This window comes from Ambystoma mexicanum, chromosome 5q, assembly GCF_040938575.1.
Source record: "Ambystoma mexicanum isolate Mex_15411 chromosome 5q, UKY_AmexF1_1, whole genome shotgun sequence".
Classification (NCBI taxonomy): Eukaryota; Metazoa; Chordata; class Amphibia; order Caudata; family Ambystomatidae; genus Ambystoma; species Ambystoma mexicanum.
The window spans coordinates 1,271,368,174-1,271,392,948 of record NC_090933.1 but is presented as its reverse complement, the minus strand read 5'-3'; the positions used below and the strand labels follow the sequence as shown (position 1 = coordinate 1,271,392,948).

The window sequence follows — 24,775 nt, the reverse complement described above, 5'->3', positions numbered from 1 at the left end:
CTTAGTCGCAGCAGGACTGGACTACCACATGCAAGGTACCAGTGAAGGAACTCAGTCCAGATCATACAAGTACCCCTGCCAGAAGCAGCAGGATGGAGTGCTCGCCAAAACTAATCAACAGGAGCAGTCCCGAGCAGCATCACCTATTACCACCAGTCACCACATAAGTGCAGAGGGCGAAGTCGGATCCGAGCGACCTCACCCCCAGGAGGGCTGCAACCGTGCCCCAACACCTCCGCAGAGACCAGGTGAGCGTAACAGGTGTTCACGGACAGCATTTTTAGGGCACTAGAGGAGAGGGGATGCAGATAGGAGTACTTTTGGGGGAACCTGAGCGGCCGTGACACCACCCACTCAGGTGTGGCGGCACATGTCTAGGAGAGGATGCCAATTAGATCAAGAGAGTTGCCAGCGGAAGCAAGACATTACTCACCTTAGACACGGTGTGGACAAAAGCACACCTGTTTTTTATAATTTGGGTTTATGATTGTGAGTAAGAAATAAATGCCTACGGCCAATAATTATGTTCCACACCAAATGGTATGTATAATTATTCCAAAATAGGGGGTAGGAATTAAAGCCTGGGGGGCCCACACTACTCACCCTAGAGCGTTCGATTAGACCTCGGTGCAGAGCCTGCTGTTGCAGGTTCGAATCCTGGCAGGGCCAAACTCAGCCTTTCATCCTTCCGAGGTAGATAAATGAGCACCACACACCGTGGGTAATAATAAGCAGCGCTCAGATACCTGAGGGTTTGTAGCACTATATAAATTGAAATTATTATAAAGTAGTCAGCTGTGACAAACGCAAGCCGTTTACATTTTGAGGCTCTCTACATCCAGCCTTACAGGCTGGTATTTCAGCAGCTGGTAGTGGCAGCCAGTCCATTGCACTCCTGATGTGCCAGTCGGCATAACTCCTGTGAAAAAGCCCAGGCCTAGGTTTAGGTGGCTGGCTGTTATACGTGGGTACATACGTTGTTTTCTCCTCTAGTCCTAACCTGGGCATGCCCAGTAAATAATTGCCTGGGGCACAGTTTTCTTTGGGTAGACTGCAGCTGCCCAGCAAGGTGTTCGGGAGGATAGAACACCACCTTCAACTGGAGAGAAGGGGCAGATGTATTTAAACAGTTTATATGTTTGCACATTGTTTATTGAGATTGCTAAGTAGCTAAGGCAAAGCGCACAGGTGAGGTTTGTGTGCTTCAGCATGGAGTCATTTCTGCATATTTATATGCCAATATTTGTTATTCACTTACAGTATGGTACATGGTGAAGGGGAGGTAGGTCTTTTATGCTGTATCTGCAAGACTTGTCTGGTATATTTATTAACCCTCTCTGAGGTTTTTATGTATGCCATGTATTTATTAATGATGCCTTTATAACCGTCTATATAAATTGACATATATGAAAATAGCCCTTCCAAGGGCCTTTGCTTTACCCAACTGGGAGCTGCACTTTATTCTTGAGCAGTGAATGTAATATGCACTAAGAGTATACGTGGGAGAGGACGTTGCTTTGTGGTTTTCTTTTCTACGGGTGGGGATTTACGGGAGCATGTCCCTCGTTTATTCTTTTTTAAACATTTTTTATTAATGCATACAGCTAAAATCTCTAGCCTTTTGCATATTAAAATGTATACAACATACAATTCATATAAAATAATACATACATCATATAAAATGTAAAAATAAACAATATTTCATCTTCACTTCTAGGACGCTATCATTCACTCCTGGTGGAGGCCCTTAGCAGGGAGGAGAAAGCTGCGCTGCCTTCCTAGGTCTCCCCTGGAGCTCAGCGTTCGCCCAGCTCCAGCTCACCCACAGGGTGCTATCTATCTATCTCATGAAATTCTAGGGTGGGCTGGTACATTGACCACCCTGCATATACACGCAAGAGGCAGAAACAGCGAACACGTGCATCTCAGCACATATATAAAACCGATCACCTTTGTAAACAGCTAAATCATAAAAGAGTAGGCCATTCCAAAAGTATGAAGATGTGTTTGCATAGGCACGACTTCCCTTTAGAATAGGACATTCCAGAAGTGCCAGTGCTGGAATATTTAAAATTAACAGAGGATACACACATGTGGGGACAACCAATAAGACATTCTCTCAACCACGAGCTTTCCAACTCTGCAGCATTTTCCAATAAAAGTGGGATGAAAGCAAAGGGAGAATTAAAGGTTCCAAATATAGAAATCAGACTGGCTAAGCGACTATATGGAAACGCATCCTCACTTCTGCTAAATGCACCTACAAGTGCATCATTTATGAACAGCAGACTAGGGCATACGGTTATGAACGAGCAGAGAACACTTCGGTGCATATCTCAGTGGCACATGTATGTTGGAATTCAGTGACCTCTTGACTGCGGCCTCTGCAGCATAAGAACATCCCTCAGCACCAGGAAAGGACGTGGCAAATCAAACCAATCCATGGAATTCAAACCGTCTGGCACACGAGTATATCATTATTATAATTGGTTATTTATAAGGCGCTTAATACCCAGAGGATTCTAAGCGCGTACCCGGGATCGAACCTGTGTTGCTCAGCGTCGTCAAAACTTCCAATGCGAGCACGTTGCCCATGAGCTATCCTGCCGAGACAAAAAGAAGTACATAACAATGCATCAAGTGAGGGGCACTAAGCAGTTGGCATCTACAAAAGAAGCGACTATATGGATGGGGAACGTCAGCCAAAGCTTTGTAAAAGATTGACCATTCCAAGATGGCTTGATAACTACCCCGAGAAGAGTGTAGCAATAGCAAGAAAGACCAAGGAAAGGTATATGATATGTTGTTATGTTATGTTAGCAGTACTTGTATAGCGCACCGTCACCAACGGAATTGGTCCCCAGGCGCTCTGGTGGATCTGTAAACAAGAAGGGTGGGGGGAGAGTTAGTCGGGAGGAGGGGAGAAGGAGAGTGGGAGAAGTGGTGTGCTGTTGGCAGCTTCAGCTCGGTATAAACCGAGTGTTGGGCTTTTGTGATAGTATCGGATCGGGCAAAGGCTTTGAGTGCTGTGGGTGAAGTTTATGGGTTGTTGATGCAGTGTGGTAAAGTACGTGCAGATTGCTGGGAGAGAGATGGTTGTGTGGTTTTGTGTGGGTTTAAGTATGCAGAAGATTGAGGGTTGGGTTAGTGGGGTCTGTATCCTGGTTCAGGTACTTATGATTCCGTTAGAGTTGTATACCTGTGGGTTCGAATGTTGCTGGTTCCTCGTGGGCTGACTCGATTTGCTGGTGTTGCGCTGATCCAACTGTATCCTATTGAGTATAGTTTGTATTGGTGGGTGCGTCTGAACCTAATCTTCAGGTGTGGGACTGGGTGGGCGATATCTATTCTCAGGTGATCTAGTGTGACCCTGGTCGGTTAAGGCTTTGAGTGGTTCAGGTTCAGGGTCGTGTTGAAGTGTTGTCCTAGTGGATCCGTCTAGGTGAGCGTGTGTATTCAGACGTTTGTATCCTTCTGTCCTGACTGGTTCTTTGATTTCCGTGGGGTGAACATCCTTGGGACTGTTGTTTAGTTGTAGTTTGTGTGGTGGGGCATTGTGCTTCCTGCTTTGTATTGGTGGACCGTGTGTAGTGATGAAACATTGTTTCTCACCCATTGCATTGGGCCTGTGATGCAGTGCTTCCTTTCCCTCTCTATGTTTGTTCTAAGGGCTGTTGGGGAAGGTCATAGTTAGGTCCTGGTCCTCTTGATGATTTGTTCTAGTCTTTCTGTCTTAGTTTGCTATGTTTACTGTCTTTGGTCGTATTGCGACTGTCTCCTGTTTGGTCCTTTAGTATGCCGTGGGATATTTACCTCAGCTTTTCCCATTGATTGATTGGTGCGTATCGCGGTCACTCTACGTTCATTGATGTTTTTAGTTATGTTGGGGCCTCTGTGACACCGAAGATGATCCAATTGTATTGGTCGAAAGCAGATAGCACAGGCCCCGCCTCCTCACGTTGGGCCCAAGAGACGAGCAAAGCCAACAAAAAAAAAATACCAAGTGCAAAAACATGTGACTCTGTAATATCTGAAATTGAGGAGATGCAATTGCCTGAATGAAAATGTGTGCAGAACTGCGAGGGTATTGGAAATAGTAGTTTATATCACAGAAAGATGTGTCGGTATTGGAATTAGAGGAAGCAGTAATTGAACAAAAAATGATCATTAGACTGATGACTATGATCACAAAACACTACAAACCGGTCAAGCACTGGATCAGGGGTCTGCATCCAGCAGCTCGCCACATATTTTGTACTACAACTCGCATGACCTTTCATTAATGACTGCTGGCTATGGCTAATGGGAGTTGTAGCCCAAAAAGTCTGGTGGTTGGAGACCGCTGCACTTGAGGTTCTTGTTGCCCAGCTCCTACTTTAATATACTTGGCAAGAATCAGGGGTTGAGTAAAGTCCCGCTGGGATCCAAGTGTCACCCCTGCAGGCAGGTCGCTGAGATGGTGCGATCACTGCGCCGACACACCAGAAGGCATGCTTGGAAGAAGTGTATTACCTTGCAAATCAAGCAGTTTGTCCTCTGGCAGATGGGACACCAGAACTCGTTCAGCAGGTCCTCGTAGATGCACCAGCCTTTGCAGTCCATGGTCTTGCAATGATAGCTATTCCTGCTGCGACTCTCGGCAACGGTCAGCCCCCGCTCCAAGAACTTGCGGTACTCCTCCGCAGACACCAGCTATAGACGAGAGAGCAAAAAAGGGCTGCTTAGTAAAGGCAATCTGCTAGAACATTAAAAATCATAAACAATGTGCTATATTAATTTGATTTTTTAAATATGTTTGATGTTCCTGGCTTCTTAGAACCAGCGCAAGAGACGAACTAGGTAGTGAACATCAGGTTCAATATTAATAAAAAGAAAAATAACTACTAAAGACAGTACAAATTGTCTAATTATCAAACACGTTAACAAAAAAGTTGGATATTAGTCCTTTGAATTGTTTTCTTTTTCATTTTAATATCATGATACCCACTGCTATTATTTACTTCCCAATAGGCAAACTATTAGTAAAAATGCCTCTTTAAACAAAGTCACTACATAGAATTATTAGCAGTGTTTAAGTTGAGACAAGGTGTGTTTAACCCAAGAGAACTCCACGCTTGGAATTGCATGGAGTCAGCAAAAGAAATGATGCACAATTCCCATTTCAGAATTAAGGTAATGAGTGAACAGAGGGAGTTAATGGTCTTAGAAGAAAAAGTATTTATTCAGAAAGATAATCGATGCATTTAGGAGTGATGATGGCAAACAAGGAATCAGACAATGCCTGCGAGACACCCAAAGAAGCCTGTGGAAAAGCAGCAACACCACAGGGGTCAAGTGAAGAGGTCGAGCATAAGATGGGACAGCGCCAGCCCAGACGGCCCATGAACCCCAAGGCCTATCCAATGGAAAGCATGGGTTGGTGACAGAGCAGCCAACGCAGCAGTGTCTGAAATACACGCGTCAGAGTGTCAGGGCCCAGTAGAAATCATGCCCAATATTGGCACAGAGTCCCACAATGCAGGCTCATCCGCCCGAGGCTATGTTGGATGCCTTGATGGAAAGGAACGCTTACAAGACTATGATAGCAAGCAATCCCTATAGCCAACCAGTTGATTGACACATTTCTATGGGACTGTATCTATAAAGTGGCCTTTTCATTGTGTGCACAACATGCTTTTTACCTGCTGAAAAGACGAAGCTTTTATCTTGTTGGGACAAGCCTGCACTGCGAGCTGGAATTAGGCTCTTGCAGGGACGCGAGCGCGGCCGTGAGGAGGCGGGGCCTGTGCTCATCACGTGAGTTGTCACGTGATTAATCCATCTACAAAGCACCCTGCCATCCGCCCGAGCGGCGCTTTCATTGTGTGCACAACGCGCTTTTTACCTGCTGAAAAGACAAAGCTTTTATCTTGACAGGACAAGCCTGCACTGCGAGCTGGAATTAGGCTCTTGCAGGGACTCGAGCGCGGCCGTGAGGAGGCGGGACCTGTGCTCATCACATGAGTTGTCACGTGACTAATCCATCTACAAAGCACCCTGCCATCCGCCCGAGCGGCGCTTTCATTCTGTGCACACGTGCTTTTTACCTGCTGAAAAGATGAAGCTTTTATCTTGTCGGGACAAGCCTGCACTGCGAGCTGGAATTAGGCTCTTGCAGGGACTCGAGCGCGGCCGTGAGGAGGCGGGGCCTGTGCTCATCACGTGAGTTGTCACGTGACTAATCCATCTACAAAGCACCCTGCCATTCACCCTTGCGGCGTTAAGCCCGACGGCGAAAAGCCCACTGGCTGTTGTGCGGCTGTTTGGCGGCGTATTCAGAAGGGAGACTGCAGTGATTAGTCACTTTGATCCCTCAGGACCTCCATTGTTAACAGTGTTAAGGTCCAGGTTCGTGCTGAAAGCAGTGACATTTATTACATATCGCTAGAACATGAAGTTTATATGATAATTTTTTATGTGATAGGGAGTGAGAGCGAAGCTCTATTCTAATAACTTTGATATTTTACTATAAAGTGCTAGGCATTTGTCACCAAATTAGGTGCTAATTCGTATTTTATTAGATTATTAGCGTAAAGTAAGATTAGTTTCTATTGGACATTGTTTATTTCTGAGATTTATTTAGTAGGTCGAGAACTCTGTTTCCTTATTAATATATTGCACAAGAGCTACTACCTGTACTTTAACAATGGCAAATGGATTGCGTAGTGGGCGGTGTACTGAGGCAATATTGAAAACTTTTACTGAAACTAACAATGGCTCTTTAGGTCACAAAAGGAGCATTTTTAATAATGAGCCATCAGATAATAATACTTTAGCAGAGGTAGCTAAAGCTGATAACTTGATTAGTAGTGATATTCAAACATATGCTACTCATTTGGCTCAGATTCATGCCGTCTCAACTGCCACTATGCACAATTCCATAAAAGAGGAAGAAAATGATGATGTCAGGGTGAGTTTGGGGCGTTGTATAACCCCACTGCTACCTTGAACTTTTAACGAAGACCCGTTTAGGATAACTAAGAGGAAAATGGCTGAATTAGACGAACAGGTCAATCAATCCATTAATATGATGACCCCACTTGTTCATAGATCATCTAATATGGAGATTTCAAAAACAACTTGCAGAGAGGACATTATGAAAACTCACAATGAAACAATAGGTGAAGGAGGTTCTGAAGGGATTTTGCATGCTTTATTATACTCTCCTGAGCAAACTAAAGAACAAAGGCGGCTCATAAATGATGATCCTGAGGGGAGTATATCTGATAGGGGCACCGTTGAACATCAATCTCCTCGTCCCCTTGCAGTGATTACTAAAATACTAGATCTTCTAGACAAGGGCCATGAACTTACACACTTGGAATTAAAGGAATTAAAGGCAATTATGCATTATCTCTGCTCCAAGATGGATAAAATTGAGGGCTTCATAACCGCAATTGATACCCTGAGATCTATGCAATATGAAATAAGTGGCCAAAGATCTAGAGAGGCTCCAAATGAGAGCCACGAGAAAAGTACGCAATGTTCGCAACCTGTTCATTTGGAATGTGACAATACTAGACAATCACATGGGGTATCATCTGAGCCGCTGAAGTGTAACTGTGAGAACGATCTGAGAGAGATTAAAGCATCGATAACAGCATTACACGATACAATTGTTTCACAACTATCGAATAAAGCACAGCCTGTAGACATGCCGCCTAGTCCTATTGCCAAAGCTCCGATTTTAGAGCTGCCGGATAGCCCATCTGTCTTGTTGGATGAAATCGAAAAACAAAATAAGGCAGAGATTGAAAATGTTCCTACTGAAGTAACCCCCACCTTTATGTCTCGCCGGGCTAAAAGGATGCATATGCATGCTGTGAAAAGACTTGCCAAAAGAAGGAGGGAGGTTTTACTACATGAAAAAGTATCAATGGCAAAGGAAATAAAATCAACTTCTATCCTAGAAATTGCAGATAAGGAGCATATTGACTTGGACCAATTGTCCAAAGAGAGTCAGGATGCCCTCACACCAGCAATTTAAGTAATAGCGGACATGAGAAGTGGAGGTCTCGGTACCTCTTCGCTAATGAAGGAAGATGTGTACACCAATACGGGAACGATAAAAACTAGTACCACGCAATCAGCAAAATCAAATTCTCAGAAAACCATAACTTTCAAAACTGTGTCACATCAAAAAATAGGCATGATTATTCCAAAAGACCATGTAACCCAGGAAAAAGAAAATGAAAAGTCTAATATAGATCTCCCTATTAAAAATTCGGCAAAACCCACCTTGAGTAAATATTTCCCTATAGTAGGCAGATGCTGTACGTCAAAAAGTCAAATGAAACATCAGGATGGAGGGGTCGGCGTCTCCCTAAAAACACCTATAAGGAAATCCTATAGTGAGATATGTACTAATGTCCCAAATAATCGAATACATGTAAATAATGTATGCATGCTGAGTAATGAAAAACAATTAGAAGTCGGAAACAGAAATAGTAACATAACGAATGTAATATGTGATGATTCCACGAGGCTTGAAAATTGTTTATTGGACAAAAAGCAAAATGTAGTGATGGTAAATGCCAAGGGAAAAAAGCGAAAATGGTTAAGGCACTTTTGAGGACCCAGCCTGGGAACTTATCAATAAATGAAGTAAATAATGTAAATCATATGAATACTCTTTATGCCCCGAGCCATATATCTATCCATGGTCCTGCATTAAGAAGGTCCTTATCTGAGAACCAAATTAACATGAATAACTCATACAAGGAAAACGATTCATCCAATAGCAAGAGTATATTTTCACTTGAGCCAAATCAAAATGCAGAAGCTATTAGTAGAACTTTGCCACTACAAGCTCCCTGTGTGGTTACCAGGGCATCTCCGATACCTGTAATATCAACAAATACAGAAATAAACACATCTTCCACCAGGCCACAACAAATTGAATTTGAAAGACAGTATATTATTGGATTTGAAGGGGATGAAAGGACATTGGCGGATAATCACATTAATCAATCCTATACATTCTCCATATTCTCAAAAATACCTCAATTGAGAATAATTAAATCTGGAGATATTACAAGGATTTCATTGGCAAGTGCAAACAATAACAGGGCTATTTGTTATCTTAGCTCTGAGGCCATAATGAAATTTATCTGGTTTAATCGCGAGGAAATAAAAAATGAGGGTTTGATGCTGTTCACTTTTGATTGTGAGTAGGGGGCCAGACTATTCTTAGAAACACCGGGAAAGGGTATTGAAAAGATTGAAGAAGCAGGTAGGCCTTGTACGCAATCCGAAGCAGGTTTAGAAGGAGGAATGTTGGAAATATTGAAATTTGTAGCCAATACAAAAGGGCTACCGTGGTTGGAGCCTATGCTTTCGGCAATTTTATGTCCAAAAGCATCCATTCCTGCCAAATAGCCATTCAATAATATGAGCATGCAAAATATATCTTGGAACTCTTGTGGATATATAAACTTAATGAAGTGGCACTCTGCTTTAACCTATGTAGACCAACCAACAATAATAATGGTACAAGAAACGATGAAAACTGAGCCATTCGTGATTCCTGGTTACTTAACTTTTTCTTCACCTGCAAGGAGATCTCTGCTCGGGCGTCCATCTGGGGGTCTGATGGTTGGAGTTAAGATATCCTTGCAGGCTCAAGCGGAATTGATTTAGGAATCTGCCAGTATACTGGGGATCCATCTTATTATACCCTCACTTAGATACTCCTCACTCATGATAATTTCTCTATACTGGAATCCAGCCGCCTCCTCAGTTGAAGAGATGTTGGACGAACTAGATGCATGTTTATTATATATATCTGGCAGATACCAGACTTGTGAAATTATTATAGGCGGTGACTTTAATTGTGATTGTAGAGATTTGACTGAAACCCATGAATTTAAATCGTCCACGCTTTCTCGTAGTAGAGGAGTTAAATTTAGAGAACTCCTCACTGAGTGGGATATGGATTTAATGGTGAGAAATGATATGAAACTTGGAAATACATGGGCAAGTGGCTCGATGTATTCGACGATAGATTATATATATGTATCCCACAATCTTATCATGCATTTGGCACCGCTAGTAATAGGACAGATTGAGATTGGACATCATGCACAACTTTCTACTTTCATTCAATTGAAATGTCATTCGCTTATGCCAAATATAACCTTGGCAGTGGTCGAAACTGATCGTCCTCTTCATTCCATCAGATGGAATCGAGGGACCTGTAACTTTGTTGTTAAACAAATATCCTCAGAGATTGAGAGGATTAGACGAGCAGGGGGAAATTATGAAAATTCACTGTGCACGCATTATTCCGATATAGTTGGCACAGCACTTGAGCGGTTTTCCAAAATACAAAATAATGTGAAACATACACATCCATATGATCACACATGTAAACTATTAAAAAGGGATAAGAATAGGGCGTTGAGATATTTAAAGAAAAGCAACTCGGGCATCGAAGATACCAAGGCAAGGAGGAACAGAATTTTATCAGCATACAAACACAATTTGAGATCTGCTCGTATCTCAAGATACAATTAGGTGAATTGTACATTAATTCGCGCCATTTTGGCTCATGACACACAAGTAATTTGGCGCACCTTGAAAGCTGATAATAAATTTGTGGCACTGTTCTCGTCGAATTGTATTCCCGAGCAGACATGGCAAACATTTATAAAGGTTAAATGTCAACTGCCTTGCAAATTTCTTCTGGTCCCAGATGTTTTTCTAGAATATTCTAATATCCCAAGGCTGAAGTGGAACTGCAGTGATATTATTTGGGCAATTTCCAGGTTATTATACTCAAAAGCTGCAGGACCTGATGGTCTTCCCCCATGTCTTTATAAGGCGGATCCAGTGCTGTGGGCTGGCATTATAAATAATAAGTTCGACTCTATCATCAGGTCCGGGGAGGTTCCACCTTCATGGCTAACTGCTAATATAGTACCCATATTTAAAAAGGGTGATCCATTTCGCCCAGAGAATTATCGTCCAATATCATTAATTGATACTGAGGCTAAGATTGTTTCAATCCTTCTCTTATACGAATTAGAGAAAGTAATTGGGGTCAATGGCACGTACTGGAAATACCAAACTGGATTTAGGAAGAACATGAGCACAACCCTAAACGCTTTTATTATGTTGCATGTTATTGCTGGAGCAAAAGAAAAGAATTCTAATCCTGTCTATATAGCAATGATCGATATGAGCTCAGCTTTCGACACGGTTATCCGCAATTTATTGTGGAAGAAAATGACGAAGATAGGGATTCCAACTGTGCTGATGTATTGGATCATTAAGTTGCACAAGAATACATCGTACAGAATAAGAATTTCACCTGAAGGTAGCACTACTGCTCCTATATGCACAACAATTGGTTTGAAACAGGGTTGTAACCTTGCAGCCACCCTGTTTAGCTTATACCTATCTGACCTGGGTGAGAATTGGGAAAATGGGAATTTGTTTTCTTTCAAAGTGGGGAGTACTCAGTTGAAATGGATTGCATTTGCTGACGATATTATTTAGTTTGACCCTACCCCGGTAGGGCTTCAAACTAAACTCTCATTATTTGAGACTTTTGCAAAAGCACATAACTTGACACCTAACCCAGCGAAAACTGCTATTATGACTTTTGGAGTTAAATCAAAAAGAGGCAATCTTAGATGGCAAATATTGCACACACAAATTCATTGTGTGAATAATGCTATCTATCTAGGGTATTATTTATCAGCCCTCAACTTCATTAACTCTTAGTCTACTATTATTAAAAATAAAACTCGCCCACTATTATCTCAAATGAAAAGGATCTTTATCAAATATTACAAATTCTCTTTAATCCCGCTAATAGATTTTATGACATTGAAAATTGAAAGTGTCATATTGTATAAATTAGATATTTGTCTATGTGATATGACAATCACGCTTGATAGTTTACAGGGCTCTCTTTTGAAATCTGCAATGTTTCTTCCAATGTCGGTTCCAAATGCCATTATTCGACATGAAATGGGGCTGGTTTCGCTCTCAACTCGCTGGAAATGGAGACAGTTGTCCAATTACGTTAAGATTCATTATCCTCCAACAAATTCACTGTATATGGACTTGAACAAAATGTTGGGTTCTCAAACTTCTAAATCTTTTTTTAACTATCATTTGAAAATGCAACAAATCTTAGACAATGTAAATATAACTATATCGTCCTGGTTTTGCTATGAAAAAACTCTTTGAAATGGATTGGTGTATAACAATTGATTTAATTAAGACCTATGGGCTATACAAAGAATATGGTCTATATGTTAAACAGCGCATTCCACGCTACGATCATGTCTTGTTATTTCCTTGTGAAAATATCCGAAAGGTATATATTTGCTTTAGATTGAACCTATACCATACAAGAGAAAGAACTAAGAACTGGGAAATGAATAAATCAAATAAGTGTGTGGGATGTCGATTTGTTGAATGTAATGAATCCTATGAAACGTTGAAATACCTTATACTGTATTGTCCGCATTTTAAGAACATAAGGACACTTAAATTGATGAAATTCGTGAAGATTGAATTTGAGGACTGCCTTGAGGTGTTGTGGTCCAGAATGATGCAGGGATTACATAAACCATTAATATATGAGTTGGCAAGTTTTTGTAAGCATATTGAAAATGAATTAGAGCTATTTTTGTAGTTGCAATGATTGATTTAATGATTATCTGTAAGATTTTAAAGATTTTAAATTTTGTAAAGGTTCTACATGAAATATTTTATGTATTTTGAACCAAATGCAAATAAAAAAATAAAGAAAAGTGCAAAACTAGCTGCAAGCAACTCTACATAGGGGGTGCCCCCAGTGCTACACATAGGGGGGCACGGGTAGCATAGGGACTTGGATTGTTATGTATGGTATGGTTTATTTATATAGCGCCTACACACAGGCAAGTGTTTCAAAGTGCTGAAGTAGGGTGAGAGCATGGGGAAAAACAAACAGTCGCTCAGAGCCCATGAAATTCTGGGACGATAATACACTGCACAGGCAGAGTAAGTGCGTAGAAACAGATTGGGGGACAACAAATGGGCCTGATGGCGATGAGGCAGTTTTAGTGCAATTAGGGGGTGAAGAAAAGGGATAACAAACATATGATCCTTGGCGCAGTGCGTTCAGATCAAGCAAGTGCAGAGAGGGTCACAAGGAGGGGGGAGGATCAAGTGCGCCGGTCGGTTGAGACTGGGGTAACTGCAGAGAGAGCCACTCTCTTGGGGTAAATCTCGCAAGTGCATGGGAGGATAGCTCAGGGGCAACGTGCTCGCCTTGGAAACGACGACACAGAGCACCACAGGTTCGATCCATGAGTCCGCACTTAGAAACCTCTGGGTACTAAGCATGTTATAAATAACCAATCATATCATAGAGTGGGGTGGGGTAGGGTAGGGTGTAGGGCCCAGAGAAAAGTGCGAGGGAGGACTAGCGGGGTTACCGGGGACCAGTGAGCAAAGAGGAGTGTAAGAGACGAGCTGCAGAGGGGGATTAGTGTTAAATGAAGCAATCAGCAATTGACGAGATAGCCTTGGAAGAGTAGGGTCTTCGGGTCCTTCCAAAAGTGTAGGATGGAGGGGGCAGTCTCATCTGCATTGGTGACATGTTCCAGAAACGGGAACATGCAGCTTTCCCAGTGTTCCCCCCTCTTGCAGTTCTTGGTTTTTCTATTGTGCGCTATACCCCCAGGGGTCTCTGAGCTCTAATGATGTGCTAAAATCCAACCCTGTAACATGGGTCTGCAACCAAGGGCTCCCCAGTAGTTTTGAACTACGACTCCCATGATTCCTCACCATTTACTATGCTGGCTATAGCTGATGGGAGTTGTAACCCAAAACATCTGCAGAGCCTAAGGAAGCGGACCTCAACCCCAAAACAAGGCTGTTCTGGAGTGAGCCGTTGTTTAAAATCACCTAATTTTTGTTGGTATGCCATTTAAGACGTATGTAGTCTGGAGTGAAATCTACACTCCATGGCTTCGAGCTTGCCTTTAGGGAACCAAAGGCCGGAGGAGCAGAGGGGTCTGCCTGGCCTGAGGCTTGGGGGGGGAGTTTTCCTGGACTCCCAGAAGGGTGCAGGTGCTTCTGGCATCAACATGCCAGACCAACTAAAGATCCTTTAACCAGAATACGCCTGTCTAGTTGTTTATATCACTTCAGAGTTGCATTCAGATGGGAAATTCTGGTTTGCAATGCACTCCAGCCATGGGGTTCATAGTTACGGTCCCCTAAATACAATGACCCCAAAGTGTAGCAAGGTAGAGCTGAACTGTCATGATAGCAGCAGACACGTCAGAGTCTACAGCACATTCATGAACTGGCAGCCAGCTAGGAGTGATGCTGGCACTGCCAGTATCTTCTTCCTCCATTACTAAAAGACTTCCTTCCCAGCAGGGAAACACAGGGCTTGCGGAAAGACTGCAAACCTGCACTAAAGAGCTTGCAGGTAGGAACTCCCAAAGCCTGCATCCTATTCCCGCATCCACATGTTATAAGCTTAACTTACAGCTCGTATTTCTCTTTCCTGGAGTTTGAGACTGCAAGCATAGGCATCGTTGCGGAAGGGGCACGAGACTTCCGGCTCCTCGCAGAAATGTATCACTTGCCGCAGGCATTCCCTGAAAGAAAAGTGGAGCTGAATAACTCAAATGTGCAGGTGTTACAGTATCTTTTATTGGACTCTCAAAATGAGACCGATTACAGTACAATATATTTTGAAATGACAACATTGCTTTGAATATATTTCATTGTGATTCCTTTAGTCCCTCTTGCAAACAGGTCATTGCAGGGTGCCAAAGGGATGGACAGTGCACTTATGAGATGAGGAGAGTAAGGAAGAAATGTGAATAAACGTCAGGTGCATACAAATGAAGTGGATAATGAAATGTCGTCGAGACTTCAATGCTATATGGTAAGTCAACACAATGTGATGCTCAGTGGAGTATGAAAACAGGCTGAAAGGATGAAAAGTCAAAACGTTCTGTTTGCTCACAAGATAGGTTTGTATTGTTCGTTTTCAAAATGGAATGGAGATAAAATGTTTCACCCATTTTTAAGAGGGTGCCATATAACCAGGTAATACATAAACTAACTCTTGCTCAAGCTCTCCAAAGCTCTATTCTCCAACCTTCACTATCAGAGTGTAATCCGACTCTGCCAGTTGAAAAATATGAATTACTATTTGTACCGACTTCACATACAATAACTTGGGCAATAAGACAAACCATCAAAGTCATTAAGAACCTGTGGGGTTTAATGAATGCTGCACTTGCAATGTTCCCGCTGTGCAGCTATAGTAGGAAAAGGATCGGTCGATCTTATACTTCCCTCTTGGAAGCCAGGCTATGATGTTACTTGTTCGCCTTTTTTTGGGCCACTTGAGTTACCAGGCGCCACCCAGAGCAGCCGGCAGCAGGCAGCCAGGAGCCTGGAGAAGGAAGTGCAGAAGGAATCTGGAGGAGGCCCTTGATCGGGACTGAGGCTTGCACCAGAGCAAGGCTCAGACACAGAGTGGGGCACGCAGATGGCACCCAAGAAGCCAGATGAATGAGCTAAGTGGAAGGAGGGTGAAAAAGGGGGGGTGGGGGGGAGACAGCAGGCGCAGAGATCAGTGGGGCAGGTGTATGGGAGGGGGCAGGTAAGGGCAGAAGGCAGGTCACCTGGAACAGACCATAACCAGCTTGCACGTGGATCATTGCTTTGAAGCAGACAAGAGATTATGCCAAAGTAGTAATACGCGCTGTAATAATTGGGGTCACTATCATCATTACCCACATTTGGTACTCAATTGATTTGTCACAGGAAGATGAAGAGCGGAGCCAGCCGAAAAGGGGCATCGAACACATGAAGCACGGCACTGTCCTGTTTCCAAGACGAGCATTTGCGCCTGAGCTATCCATCAACACTCTTCTTAACCTTCTCTCCCGGTTCCTATAACGCAAATGCATTTTCCAATACTTTAATATAAAAATATTCTAACTTAATTTCTGTGCTCAGCATTTACAAACATGGGGCCTCATTACGAGTTTGGCGACGTGGTAAAACACAGTGGTAACGCGGAGTTACCGCTGCATTACCACACCACCGAACTAGAGGTTTGCAGGTAAGGCAGGGGAAACCCCTCCAGCAGAATGCTGGAAATAATTCCTCTGCCTTACAACCCAAATACGGCCAAATCAGCAGTATTACTGCCGGTGGTAATACCGCTGAAATGGACTCCACTAATGGGGACTAACACTGCCTACCACCACTTGTAATCTGGTGGTACTACTGCCAGATCAAGGGGTAGTAATGGTAATACCATTTGGTGGTATCTCAATGGTACTACTGCCGAGATTAGGGAGGAAGGATAGCTCAGGGGCAACACGTTTGTCTTGGAAGCAAGTTCGAAGCCCAATCCCGCATTTAGAAACCACTTGTTGGTATTAAGCGTGTTATAAATGAACAATTCTAATTATTATTCCAATGAGGCTGATTGTCATTAACTTGAGGAACTTCCTCTCCTGGTTCTTGTCTGCATATGTGTTCTCGAAAACTTTCACTCAGGAAAGTTGTCTCTTTTACCGACACATCACTGACACTCAATAAGAAAGGACTTCGTTTGGTGACGTGGAGCCATTGCAGTACACAGGCGTGCATGACATCAAATCTTCTGGCAGAAATAAGGGCAAGAAGGAAAACCATTTTCCTTATCAGAACACAGTAAACTGAAGCCCACAATTCAGAAGATGGTTCTTCCAAGAAGGCCAAAGCAATCAGCAGATCACATTAAGTATACGGATCCCTGTGTGAACTGTGGGATCCATTACTCAAAGGGTCATAATAGACAAGTCAAACATTTTCGCAGGCACTTTTAAATAAAAAGTTACTCACCATAGTTACTGGAGCACTCCTTGTCCATAGTCCACTTTCCCTCATGCTGTATGGGTGTCCCAGGATAGGGACGGGACCGTTTTGCCTGCAAAAAAGCACAATTCCCCTTCAAATGTTTAAGCGTGCGCAGGCGCGACTGCAGGCATGACCACACACTGATAGCCCCGCCCTCAGGCGCCTCACCGCAGTCTCCCTTTTACACAATGCTACTGGTTGGCTGACTCATTTGGGAGATGGTTGGTAGGTCATATGAAGGAAGGGGTCTAAGGACTAGGAGTACTCCAGTCACTACAGCGAGAAACCTTTTATTACTCCTGCGTCTGTCCCCTTTCCTCCATACTGTATGGCTGATTTTAGCGCTCAACCTACACTGGGTCAAGGATCCTTTATTTCCGACTGGATGCAAATACATTCTTTAATACTGCTTGCCTGAAAGCAGCATCTTACCTGGCACCGACGGCAGTGTTTGCAGAAGGCGGAGGAAGACGACCACATAGCCGCCTTGATGATAATGTCCCAGGAAGCCTGTCTTTGGAAGGCCCCTGCTGTAGCCTTTGCCCTGACTGCCTGCACATTGATTTCTGCAGGGGGTCCTTATTTTTAAATGTGTATGCTTCGGAGATGTCAGAAACGAGGTTTTGATGCTTGGCTGCCCAAAGAGGAACCACGCAAGGTAATAAAAAGGACATCCCACTTGGTTCTCCTGCACTCATCACAAGTCTAATGAGCGCAGCATTCCGCCAGGATCGGACTCTGGATCAGGGAAAAGGATTGGCAGAAGTATCTCCTGAATACTATGGAAGGCTGACACGATTTTAAGTAGAGATTGGTGAAGCACCACTTCATCTTTATGAACCACAGTATAGTGCTGATAAGCTGCTAATGCCTGTATTTTACTCACCATTTCAGGGGATGTTAGTGTTGTTACTAACAATACGGTTTTCCACTTGACCCATTTTATGTCCACCAATGCCATCGATACAAAGGGCTAATGCTGCTAAGACCACATTAAGGTTCCCTACTGGATGGGGCCGGCTGACTGGAGGACACTATTTTGCAAGTCCCTGCAAATGCCTTTCAACCACCGCATTCATTGAGAAAAATGCTGCATTAACCAAATGTTTGTATACCTCAAATAAGTGCAGCATGTATCCACTTGAACACCAGTTTGCAGGCGGTAGGCTGAAAAGGATAAGACGTCATTCAGAAAACAAGCTAGACGATCAATATTATCAATATTATCTCTTGCCCAGAATCGAGACCAGTTGCTCATATACTGGGCTCACGATTTGCAAGTTTTGATCTGACAGCCCAAGATGGCCCAGAGCTACCTGCTCAGGAACCATGCTCCTAGAGCCAGCACCTCTGAAACTGGATGGATCACAGCTTCCTCTTGCTAGTTCAGTAGATATTGAGGTGGTTCGTAACGTCAGCAGGTCTCGACTTGTCAGATGCAATAGATCAGAGGACCACACCCTGGACGGCCAGCGAGGGGCGATCAGAATCATTTACCCTACTGAAGGCTATCAGCAAAAGGGGAGTCTGGGGGAGCGAATGACACCAAAGGTTGTTCCATGGGATCTGGAAAGTATCCCCTAGCTAACCTCTGCGCAGACCTTCCCAAGAGGTGAAGGAGAGCCACTTGGTGTTCACTTCTTAAGTGAAAAGATCTAGTTCCGGACACGCCCACTCCTGGAAGACCTGGTTGAGCCATTCGTATGCATTCTTCCTTAATCTGCATTGTCGGTGTGCTTCGGTATTGCTGTCTCCCTGAAGGTGAACCACTATGAAAGTCATGCCCTGGCTGAGCGCCTAGTTCCATCTTTCTATCGCCAACTTGCATAACAGTGGAGATCTGATCCCTTCTTGTTTGTTGACATAAAATGGATGTTGAGCTGTCCATTCTGACTAGGACTACTCTGACCCAGACTAGAGCGTGAAAACATTTCAGTGCCTACCCTATAGCCTTGAATTCTAGAAAGTATATGTGCTGATGCCCGTCCTGAAGGGACTGAAACCCTTGGGTAGAATGGTCGCCTAGAGTTGCCCTGTAATCAGGAGTCCCTTGTGACTATTGCAGAGTGCTCGGGCAAAACCCTTGGGTAGAATGGTCGCCTAGAGTGGCCCTGTAATAAGGAGTCTCTTGTGACTATTGCAGAGTGCTCGGGCAAAATCCTTGGGTAGAATGGTCGCCTAGAGTGGCCCTGTAATCAGGAGTCCCTTGTGACTATTGCAGAGTGTTCGGGCAAAACCCTTGGGTAGAATGGTCGCCTAGAGTGGCCCTGTAATGAGGAGTCCCTTGTGACTATTGCAGAGTGCTCGGGCAAGATGCCAGTTTCAGGCTGCAGTTGCTGAGGGGGAGGAAGGACACCTAAATATTCCACCAGACCCTACATTCTGTTATTGAATGACTTTGCTGAGTAGGGGGTATCCTCCTTGTCAGCATCCCATTGGCACTCTACTGACACATGCGGAGAACCGCTAACCAGTTGCAAACCCTGAGAAGGCGCTGCATCTGCCCCTTGAATATCCTGTGGGGGTACCAGCTCAAGCGGCTGAGGTGGCAGAGGCAGACCCACTGAAAACAGAGGGAGTAGGAGGCAGCAGCGTTGTTCATGGCTGCTGGGGAAGTTACACCTAGGAAATTACCCCCTTGATCAACCCCTTGAGTATGCCAGTCATTTATTGAGATTTCATCAGGTTTGTGAAGCTGTTGAAAAAATCTCCAAAGGTACAATGGAAGATTCCAATACTAACTTTCAAAGAGAACCAAAGCAGATAAACAAAAGGGCCAATCCAAAGGCAATCCAAAAGCAAGGCAGAAAGGATTGTATACCGTGATATCAGCAGAACCAAACAGAATCGAGAGGCAGAGGCAGTCTGTGACAAGGAAACAGGATCAAATGACAGATCAACTAGATTATTTAACAGAGTACAAAAGCCGGGGTACTAACTTCAATCAGAAGCATTTGTCCTGTTGTCCAGTTCTGTATAGAGCTGGAGTGAATGGGCTCGACATGATGACATTGTGCTGGCGGTCATGTGACCGTATTGACTCGTGCGACAGGGAAACAGTACCATTGCAGAGCGGTGTCTGTGCCTTGCGTCTGCCCAGTCGCCGTGGCAACTTCCAATGCCGGAAGAAAGGGGAGGCTTGAAAATGGGAAAAATTGGCCTAGCTCATGTTCGATTCCCTTTCCCTTCATTCAATGTCAATGCTTTATCTCGACTGGGACGGGTACGAGCGTTCCAGTAATGATTCTCTTTCCCATCATTCAATGTCAATGCTTTATATCGACTGAGATGGGTACGAGCGTTCCTGTAATGATTCTCTGTACCCTCTCCTGGGTCTCTCGTTTTCCCAGTTATCAGCCGTGTTCAGGAATAACATCACCGGGTTTATTATTCTGGTGGGACCTTCCTTCTGTTTTATCAGGTTGGCCTCTCATGATTCTTCTATTGCTTTACCTATGTGTTGCTGTACAAGTGGGTTCTCCGGTATCTCGTCTGCCAGTAGGTTCCACTTTAGTCTAAGAGGAGTGGTATCAGCATTGTTCAAGGGGACCTCTGGTCCACCACTGCTCTGTTGTGGTCACGCCACCATTCGGTTCTCCCCCTGGATAAGGACGCCTCGCATCTGCGTTGGGTTGTCTCTTCTCTCTGGTTTCCCGACACTGAATGTATAATTCTGCAGTTTGCTTCCTCTCGATCTATGGACACACCACATCCAGCCTTGTCTGCATGAAAGCCATTGAGCAGTTTTGTAACTTGCAGGCTTCCTCTCTTTTTCTCCAGTCTCCCCCCTTTCTTTTATTACATAGCCATGGGACTTCCTTGGCATAATCTCATATTCCTTTCTTTGTTTGTTCTGTATTTTCCACTCCTTCACAGATTTTCCTCCTCGTCTCAGTACAGGGTGAGATTCTTGATGAGAACACATACTGGTAGTTTCTTCATACCTTTCTTTACTGGATGTATTTGAAGAGGTACGTACTGTTGGAAGGTTTCTTAGGGAGTTCCTCACGGGAATGGGAGTCCTTGACCCCAAAGGGGGAGTCTCTCCCAGCAAAGTCCCACTTCCCTTGACCCCTAGGGAGGGAGTTGCTGAGTGGGCTCACCTCCCTAGCCTCACAATGAGGGAGGGGGGGCTGCCCCTTGAGGGTAAGGGACTAATTGCCGAGATTCGTCACAGCAGCTAACGTGGGGTTCCGCCTAGATGGTGCCTGCTTGACTGGTATGGCGCCTTTCAGTACCGAGAAATGGATGACGAGGGGTAAGTAGTGTACCATGACGAGCAGGCCGGTAACCAGCCCCTGTTCAGTAAGGGTGTTTTGCTAGAGGTTGCGCTAACAGGAATGATTGTCTGCATGATTGTCTGCCCGACTGCTTATACAAAAAACAATGATCAAGGCCATCATGTCATTTACACTCCCCCTTAGACCATCAAATTTGTCATGGTAGTTTATTCAAATGATGTTTTATTCATGTGCTAAAAAAAAAAAGATCTATACACATATCACAGACAACACTTACATTATTCAACACTCTTTCTGTGTTGATAATCTCATAAAATTCAACTTATTCATATGCAACATTAGTGGGCACACTCAGACCTATCCACTGCCAAACCTATATATGTTCAATCTCATGAAAACCCTGGTTTGTTTCAGGGATCAATCCAAAATGATTAGTCCTTCTGGGCCCACCGAACTCTGAAGCGGTTGTGCTAAAGGGAATGATTGTCTGCTTGATTGCTTAGCCATTCCAAAGGAGTTGAACCACAAGGTGAGGCAAACTCTTCCACCACCATTGGTGCTGAAGCACTGAATTGTTTTGCCACCAGTGTATCTACTCTTGATCAAGTGCAAGGAATGAATGGGAAACTAGTGTCCAACGCAGAGCCCTGTCTGCTACGCCTGTGAGGGCTCTCAAGTCCTGACTCTGTAATGTTGCAGACTTCGGAGGAGACTCAGAGTCATACTGACCTCAGTTGTAGCCCTGGTGGTGTCCGATTGCGTTTAGGCTCCCCTTCTAGCTTCTGCTCAGGGCTTCTAAGACCCTCACACATCCGTCTGTTGCTAGAGCCGGTAGGCCCCACATCAACAGTCCCGGTAGAGCCTGTTGTCCCCTCGGTGCATGCACTGGTAGCTTTGGAAGCCTCGGGATGGGTGCTGGAACGAGGATCTACTGGACCCCTTCCAGAGAGGAACTTCTTGGGAAGGAATCATTCTGCTGGGGGAACCCGAAAAGAGGACTTCCCTTATCCTGTGATTTCGATCTCCAAAGTACAAAGGATATGAGGTGATCTGGCGGGGACCTGGAGAAAATTTCACACCACCTGGAGAGCCTGTTCTAAAGGGATCTGGGCGTTAGAATGCCGCCGGCTGCACAGGCTTCCAATCAGTGATCAGCCACCAAGCATATCAGACAAAGCACATGGGGATCGACACCAGGAAAAAGCCCTCACAGGAAGCGCACCTTGTAAATCCGCCTGTGACCGACATACGCCAGGAAAGGGAGGTGCCAGAGGCCAGGTGAATGACATTTTGAAAAAAAGCGTGGAAAGCTGTCGCACATCTAAATATCACACAAGCGCAGGCAGGTCCATTCCTGTCTGCGTGGAAAAGAGGACTGAGTTGAGGCGCCGGGGGGGGGTGAAGGGGTGGTTAGTACAGCATGGTCACAGCTGCAACCTTTCAACTACCTGCTTCATGATTTAAAGGTGAATTGCGATTTTTATTGGGGGTAAAAAGCCAGGGACACCCACACAGTATGGTGGAAAGAGGAACCAATGTAGGAGTAAAATATTGTAGCTCTGTGAGCATCAGCAGCTTAAAAATAGACAGGCCTCATAATTGCATCTTTTCACTCTATGATCAGAGGGGATTTAGATGCAATTAATGGGAGCCATTTTGATCCACAAAGCCTTGTGTGGTTTTAGGAACAAGTTCAAAGAAAATCAGTTAATCCAACAGAATTCTGGCAACAGCGTCCTAGGGCTCAAAGCTTTCACCAAACAAGGCATCATTCTCGAAAGACACGTGGCAGATCCTAGCAATCTACTGACCAATTTCCTGATGACACTTCACATTGATAAAGCATCTAGAAATGTATTTGCCAACAGCTGCAGGAAAACGCTGGCACCAATAACTTCCTCCACAAATCACAATACTATTTTGACCAAAGAGGGAAAGAACTAACACTGTAGTTTGTAAGGGGCACAATGTAGACACCAACTTATCTAGTTCGCTCATTCTACTAGACATAGCTGCCACTTTCTATCCAATCGGCTAAGAGATCCTGCTAAAAAGATTACAGGACATTGGTCTGAAACACAGGTCTGCAACCTTTGGTTCCACAGATAGTTTGGACTACAGCGCCAATCAAAGCTACCCAGCATAGCCAATGACGTGGGATTCTGGGAGTTGTGGTTGAAAACATCTGGAAAGCCGCACAGTGCAGACTTTACAATGGATCACTTCAATTCTTAATAACAGGTCCAAAACAACAAAGAACCGCTTTCTAGTCATTTCCTATGCAAACTCATACATGTTGTGTCGCAATCAAGTCTGGTGGCTCGCCTTCCTTATAACAACAACACTCTGTTTCTGGGACGCCTCGAAAAATCAGGACTCTCATACGTCAACTTCACGGATGATACCAAAATCATGCTCACAAGCAAACCTTCCTTCAATGCACCAGATCTTATCAAATGCCTCACACACAATGACTCGTGGATGAGGACATATAACACTTAATCCAATCAAAACAGAGTTTATGATTTCTGGAACCACACCTCAGAGTTGCCACCAATGTCCTGCTAAGAAGTTATGTATCTTGCCATGTACCTATAACAACTATCAGAAACGTCAGAATCTTGATGGATAGCAACCTCACACTTGAACCACATCTTATAGCCACTGAAAGAAGCTGCTTGCTTCAACTCGGAATAATCCAACACATGCCTTACCTGACATGCACCCAAAGCACTGTGGCAGTAAGTGCTCTAGTACTCACAATACCAGAACAATTAAGCAGCCTTTACTTGCAGGTATCTTAGTAGCGGGTATGCTGACAACACAGACCGAAGAGTGTCGGTTTACATAGGAGCACCAAGAGCTCAGTTGAGACATGCATTTACTTCTGGTTATCAGAATCCCATTGCACAGACTCTCAACATCTTTGAATCAGTCACAACATATTATTTGAGGCGATGGCTGCTTCTAACAGAATGCCTCGACTCTTGTGCCATTTGCGGGTTGAGCGAAGACAGAGTCGATACTACGTTCAAGTCCTCTATTCAAATCTGATGATAGGATCACTATGTGTACCTCAATCACAAGAGACAAGGAAGGGTTGAGTTCTTCCAACTTACACTGCTTAATAGCCCATTAATTGGCATAAGGATTGGTGGCCTTGGTAGCGCAGACTAACAGGTCAGTGGCTGATGTGAATAGCATTGCTGCAGACAACAGAGAAAGTTGATCACCCCTGATGAATTTCCAGAGACTTTTATATTGTTTGAAAGGAAAGAAACATGTTGGGTTGTCCCTAGACTTGTTCCTAACAATTGATTGTAATAGGGTTTTTGTGTATGTTCGAGATCATGCAGATGAATTACTAATGTTTAGCACTACTCTGTCTAGAATGTTTACATGATCATGTGTGCGTTTGTAGTCCTCCTTTCTTTGTTGTCCAGTCAAACCAATTCTTGATCATTTTATCTGAGAGATCAAAATTAGCACTGTGTCGCACAAGTCACTTTATCTACATGAAAGGTTGGTTCTTTTGGTTGTCATGAATAGGATTTTATATTAACTGTATTTATGCTGATAATAAAATTTATATTTTTTATTATAACTGAGAATAG

At 44.0% G+C, this 24,775-nt stretch overlaps 1 protein-coding gene across 2 annotated transcripts in view; it reads right to left on the bottom strand.

The window, feature by feature from the left end:
- SHARPIN (SHANK associated RH domain interactor) overlaps positions 1-24,775 on the bottom strand; it is a 1,065,128-nt gene that overhangs the window by 183,259 nt on the left and 857,094 nt on the right. For both annotated transcript variants that reach the window (XM_069621811.1, XM_069621812.1), the window contains 2 exons: positions 14,540-14,651; positions 4,513-4,692 (listed from right to left, as the gene is read on the bottom strand). In XM_069621811.1, coding sequence (XP_069477912.1) covers positions 4,513-4,692; positions 14,540-14,651 — 292 coding nt within the window. The remainder of the gene's footprint in view (positions 1-4,512; positions 4,693-14,539; positions 14,652-24,775) is intronic.